Source organism: Tachysurus vachellii, chromosome 2, assembly GCF_030014155.1.
Source record: "Tachysurus vachellii isolate PV-2020 chromosome 2, HZAU_Pvac_v1, whole genome shotgun sequence".
Classification (NCBI taxonomy): domain Eukaryota; kingdom Metazoa; phylum Chordata; class Actinopteri; order Siluriformes; family Bagridae; genus Tachysurus; species Tachysurus vachellii.
The window spans coordinates 31788573-31794572 of NC_083461.1; the positions used below are offsets into that span (position 1 = coordinate 31788573).

Genomic DNA, 6000 nt, shown 5'->3' on the forward strand with positions numbered 1-6000 from the left:
GGGATTAGTTATTAGTGTAGCCAAAGAGCAGGATAACATCTAAAGTGTTTGTAGTGTACTTCAAAGAATCCATAAAGATCAGAGCAACTGTATTCCTGGCTTGTTCCCCATGTTGAAATGATGTCCATCATAACACTCTTCCGGAAGCTCTGGCACCAGGATCCGTGTGAAGAATCGCTGATGTCTGAAGGGGAATATTCTTTTCAGTAAGCCAATTTTCACTACTACATCAAAGCAGCCGTAATCATCAGCAAATATTTATAAAGTGTAATTACATTGGTCTGAGATATGCTACATGCTTTAGGGGGTTCACTGTTTCTTGCAGTCAAGACTTAGAGGTCTGGACCCCTGGATGTCATCCAGGGACTCAAGTTCCCTTAGGATCTTAACGGTTTATAAAGGTGTGAAGTTTTCACTTCACCTCTAGGCTGTTTGGTTTGTGATTAGACTTAATCTGTGTCTGTTGAGGGGAAGGAAAAGAAAGGGAAGTGCAACTTATTGGGCCAAGGAGAGTTTTCATAACACCTGACCTGGCCAATAGGTCTGGTTTATCTGTACAAAATTTAATTTCCTGTTTGGGCTATTTCTTATTTGTTCGTACTTCCTTTCCCACCTCTTTAGTCTCATACACACATGCGCCCGCTCACACACATCTTTTTTCGTGTTTGAAAAAGACTCATGAGTCATCTCAATCAATCACTCTATAAACGTTAACCATTTTATAGCTCCACCTCCATCAGCCTCTAAGTAAACACAAATACAACCGTGCCCAATAAAAACTCCCCATAAGCCTGTCCTTCACCAATCAAAACACTCTTTTACCACCCTCTTGTCACTTGTCGCAGACATAAGAGTGTCTCGCTGTCTGTCCACTCAGCCGATGTTTTTCATGACATAAAGCTACAAAGCGCCTTAATGCAGTTCACTAACGCTGAGTACAGGGGAAGTGTTTTATAAGATCGTCTAAAGTTTGGACCTGCCTACAGACAGTCACTTTGGGAAAAGCAATAAATCAGAACAGAATCTGTTGTGAGGTACAGACACACACAACATAACCCACATCACTGTGCTTGTAAAATGCACGTTTTATGATTGGTCTGCCAGATTATAGTCTTTTGCTGTGACCTATAAACTCTGAACTTGCTTTCTAGAGCTTGTGGTACATGATCTTTACCACAACATGACCTGTGCAGAACATAGACTGTGAGAAAAAACTGGCACGTGTTTTCAAGAGGTCGAGATAGCAGTAAGTGAAGCCCAGATACTATTAATTTGATAAGAGCTTATTTTTATTAAATAAATCAGATTTTCCAAGATACGTTTAGATTTAATTCAGCTCAAAAGAGCCTCAAAGGTGCATGAAGTGTTTAAAATTCATGGAGTGTCTCGGACTGAGCGCACTTCTGACACAGCGGAGTCTTTTCTTGAATTATTTCGGCTATTTTACTTAAAGCCAACTAAAAAAATGTTAGCGTTTTCAGATGAATACAATCTCCATCTAACCTATAATCAGGTGGTCCTGTCTCTTTTGCAAATATGATTGTTCTCAATTCTTCCTTTCTTAGTGTCCTTACACCGTTTCCCCTAGGGGAAAAAAGCCGGTAAACGAAACATATGATGCTGTTGCTGTGTAAGTGTATTCCGGTGTGGTCTATGTAGTGTTTCACAGTAAAGGAAGTGTGACCTGTGTACTGTTTCACAGTAAAGTGGGTGTGGCCTGTGGAGTGTTCCACAGTAAAGGAGGCGTGGCTACTGTTAGTATTGTAATAGTGAGGATATGAGAAATATCGAGTACAGTAGCCAATAGCTAATCACAAGCTGTTTCTTCATTGTTTTCAACTGAGAAATTCTCTCTCTCTGTCACACACACACACAGAACTGTCTGTAATAAGTCCTGCTTCCCTGTGCATGACTTACGAATTGTTCCTAACACATATCACAATGAGTAAATAAAACATTAGGGGATTAATTAAGCAGAAAACAGCAGGTTGTGAGAGCTCTAATGACAAACTAACAAGAGGAGCACTGTTCCACAAACACACACACACACTCACATATTCACACACACACACACACACACACAGCAGGATCTATTGATAAATGCAGTCAAACATTAACTGGAAGATCAGTATTTGAGCATGTGTGGATCCAGGCACAGAAAGATGAGAAGTGTGAAATAACAAGTGTGTGTATTTTGCATAGAAAATTATAAGCCCATGGAGAGATGGATAATATTAACCATATGCTCCTTGTGCCGTCTTCACATCAGCCGCAGCATGTGTTTGCACACAGATGTTTGCCATAATTTGGCTCAATTGCTCTGATGTGTGATTATTACATTGTATATATATATATATATATATATATATATATATATATATATATATATATATATATATATATATATATATATATATATATGTATGTGTGTGTGTGTGTGTGTGTGTTTGAATAAGGGCAATTGTATTATCTTTTGCACGTTGTAAAGCATGATCTTGAATTCTCAAATCTGATTGGTCAGGAGGCGGATAGATAGAGAAATGGATAAACTCTTTCTATAGAGAGTTTTGTATGTATCTCTTTGATGAGGATGGGAGTTTTTAATTATATAATTTTATATATATATATATGATTTTGATTGATTTATTAAATGATATATATGATTTATTAAAAGTTTCCTTTATTTTAAGATCACACATTAGCAGAAGTATTGCGCAATTTAGGGAATACCCAATAGAGATAGCAATACCTGTATGTATGTGTGTCTGTTTGCAGGTTCGGCGAAGGTTACACTGTGATAGTGCGCGTCAGAGGTGGTGCCACTGATCTGAGCACGGTTGAGGAGTTTGTGAATGAGGCGTTCCCGGGCAGCGTTCTGAAAGAGAAACATCACAACACGCTGCAGTACCAGATGCCCTACAGTGAGGGCGCTCTCTCACATATCTTCAGCCAGTTCAGCAAATCCCAGCACTCACTGGGAGTGGAGGACTACTCAGTGTCTCAAACCACACTGGATCAGGTAACACTTACGTAACACACACTAATACTGAGACTGACAGACGTAAAAATTGTGTAGAAAAAGATAACATGCAAAATGTTGAGTTAACAGCGTTAGAGGAACGTTTCACACTTGTAAATTCGAAGCATTTTCCACTGCTTCCGGGGGAAACATATACATCGTGAAAGTTTGCAGGGTTAAAACGCTATTGTTGGATGCTTAGTAACAGACACCCAATCAGAAACTGAACAGCATGTGCCTCATATCATGTGAAAACCAGGATGGAGCGACACCTAACAAAAGCGGCTTGCTAATGTCAGACGGTCAGAAGTAGCGAGGAGGAAATAGACTGTGACTGTGACTGTGACACTGAAACATCAGTGGAAGTTTGATATCAAAAAAACAACACAGCAAATTTAAAAAAAAAAGATAAAAGCAGATTATTATTATACTAAGTCATGTCCTTTTTTTGATTTATATTTTGTCTATTTATTTTTCCACTGTCCAGTACTTGACATGCCACTTCATTTCATTTGCTACTATTTCTACATTTGATCTTATTTGATTTGATCTCATCTTATCTTATTTATTATTTTCTTATCTTTTATTCTACTTTTATTTTATTTCATTATATTGTTTTCTGTTAATTTTTTTTCCAAATTTTTTTGACCCTATTCTATCTCATTTTTTAAAAAGTTTTTATTAAAGAATTTCACTGTGTGTCATTCCGGGTATGATTGTGTGTGTGACGAGTAAAATCTGAGATCGTTTGTGCTTGAGTGCAGAAAGGCAGATCTGTCCTTTTTTCTCACTGATGTGAAAATGTGAGACGAGCCATTATTTAAAGCGGTCGCACGGCGTGTTTATTCAGTCATGCTTGTTGACAGCACAAATACTCGAAAAAGAAGGTTAACACAGGGTTTAGGAATGTACAGTCAACCTAAAATGAAGCATTTTATGTCAAATGTTATTTATACTCTGTTCAGGAAATTGAGAATTGATCCAAACTGATTCAAGGTCAGAGATAAGGTCATGTCTGTAATCGTTTAGCTTCAACTGCTTCCTTCATGTATGATGTATATTTTAAGGGAGGTTTAACCGTACAAATCAATAACACAAAGGATTATATGTTTTAGTGGTGGAGGCATCTGCGTCGATGTGTGTGTTTAATGTTGCAGTGTATCTTTCAACTGATTATCAGTTGATGCAACGGATTATCTGTGAGGCAGACGAGTGACAACGTAGTGTTGTGTATAGCGAAGAGTTTGAAAATGATTACGGAGTGTGTGTGTGTGAGTGAGTGTGTGTGTGTGTGAGTAAGAGAGAGAGAGAGAGAGAGAGAGAGAGAGAGAGAGAGAGAGAGTTCTGAAAGGTCAGTAATCCTCTCTTCTGAGGAGAAAAAAAAATCCTGGACAAAATTACAAAATATATTTGTGTGTTTACTTTTTGATAGTAACACACATTAGTGAAAGTAATACACTATTAAGGGAATACAAAATAAAACACAATACACAATAAAGATAGTAGTGTGTGTGTGTGTGTGTGTGTGTGTGTGTGTGTGTGTGTGTGTGTGCCCATGTGTATGTGGTCTGTCTATAACTTTTCGTGTGTGTGTCTCTCTCTCTCTCTCTCTCTCTCTCTCTCTCTCTCTCTCTCTCTCTCTTTCTGTCTCTTTTAAATAAGTAATACAGATTGTATCTGAATTTATTTTTTTTTCTCCTCAGGTGTTTGTGAATTTTGCACGCCAACAGCACAATGCTGAAGATGGTGTCTATGAGAATCCTGTAGATCTGAGTGATGAAATACCAATGCAGTCCCACACACGCATAAACACTGAATAACCACTGAGTTCTGAACAGATTCTCAGACCTCATGTTAAGACGCATAATGTATAAGTCTACTTTTCTACTGTAACATTAATAAAGAATCTTCATCGAGCTCTCAGGAATATGATAGAAAAAAGAAATATATTTGTTGTTTGGAATCTTTTTATCCTCACGTTGCATTCGTTTTATTTTAGCGATTACACAAATGATTGGAAAGCAACTGTTCTGAGGAAGCTTCAGCTTCATGCTGTAACAGACTGTACTAGGAACTTGCCAAACATCGATTACGGTTCATAATTCTATTATATTTTTCTTTCCTGCTAATTCCGTAGTAACTAATACACGATTCATGTAGAAAAAAATCGCTTTTGATGTCTTTGTTGAGGAAAATCTTGTCAAAAATTGTATCATCTTTATCCTCAGTTGTTTTTATGGACCATCATCATCATCATCACATAAAAAAACAATAGATTCATTTAAATTTGAATTTTACAGTGGACCAGAGTGCAATATTTATAAATCTTTCATTTTAGACATAACTCCTAAATCCATAGCCATAACCTCCTTAATCAATGTTTTTTTTTTTTTCGTTCTTTTTTTTTCCTCTTCTTTATTGTTTATCAAATACTGTAAAATATTTGATATTATATTTGACACTCCTCTTGGTAGCACTTTGTAAAAGTATACAGTATATGTATAAGTCTCATACAATGTGAATATTTAATCTTTGCATATTTGCTTACAAAAAAAGCACTTTAATAAATTTAACAATGTCTCATAATGATCATATGAAGCAGTTTGTTTTACTGTGGACATGAAGCATATGAAACATAAACAATTACACAATCAATCTTGTTTCCAGGAGATAAGTTAGCAAGTAAACTAATAAGTATTAAATTATGAAATAAAATTAGCCATTCTAAAGCGACTGAGAGTGAAGAAGAACATTCATTCATTCATTCATTCATTCATTCATCTTCTACCGCTTATCCGAACTACCTCGGGTCACGGGGAGCCTGTGCCTATCTCAGGCGTCATTGGGCATCAAGGCAGGATACACCCTGGACGGAGTGCCAACCCATCGCAGGGCACACACACACTCTCATTCACTCACACAATCACACACTAGGGACAATTTTCCAGAGATGCCAATCAACCTACCATGCATGTCTTTGG

At 37.1% G+C, this 6000-nt stretch overlaps 1 protein-coding gene across 1 annotated transcript in view; it reads left to right on the top strand.

The window, feature by feature from the left end:
• Positions 1 to 5613, top strand: part of LOC132841765 (phospholipid-transporting ATPase ABCA1-like) — a 139332-nt gene extending 133719 nt beyond the window's left edge. Inside the window, exons 49-50 of the mRNA XM_060864281.1 lie at positions 2776 to 3019; positions 4723 to 5613. Coding sequence (XP_060720264.1) covers positions 2776 to 3019; positions 4723 to 4839 — 361 coding nt within the window. The 3' untranslated portion in view covers positions 4840 to 5613. The remainder of the gene's footprint in view (positions 1 to 2775; positions 3020 to 4722) is intronic.
• Positions 5614 to 6000: the final 387 nt, after the last annotated feature.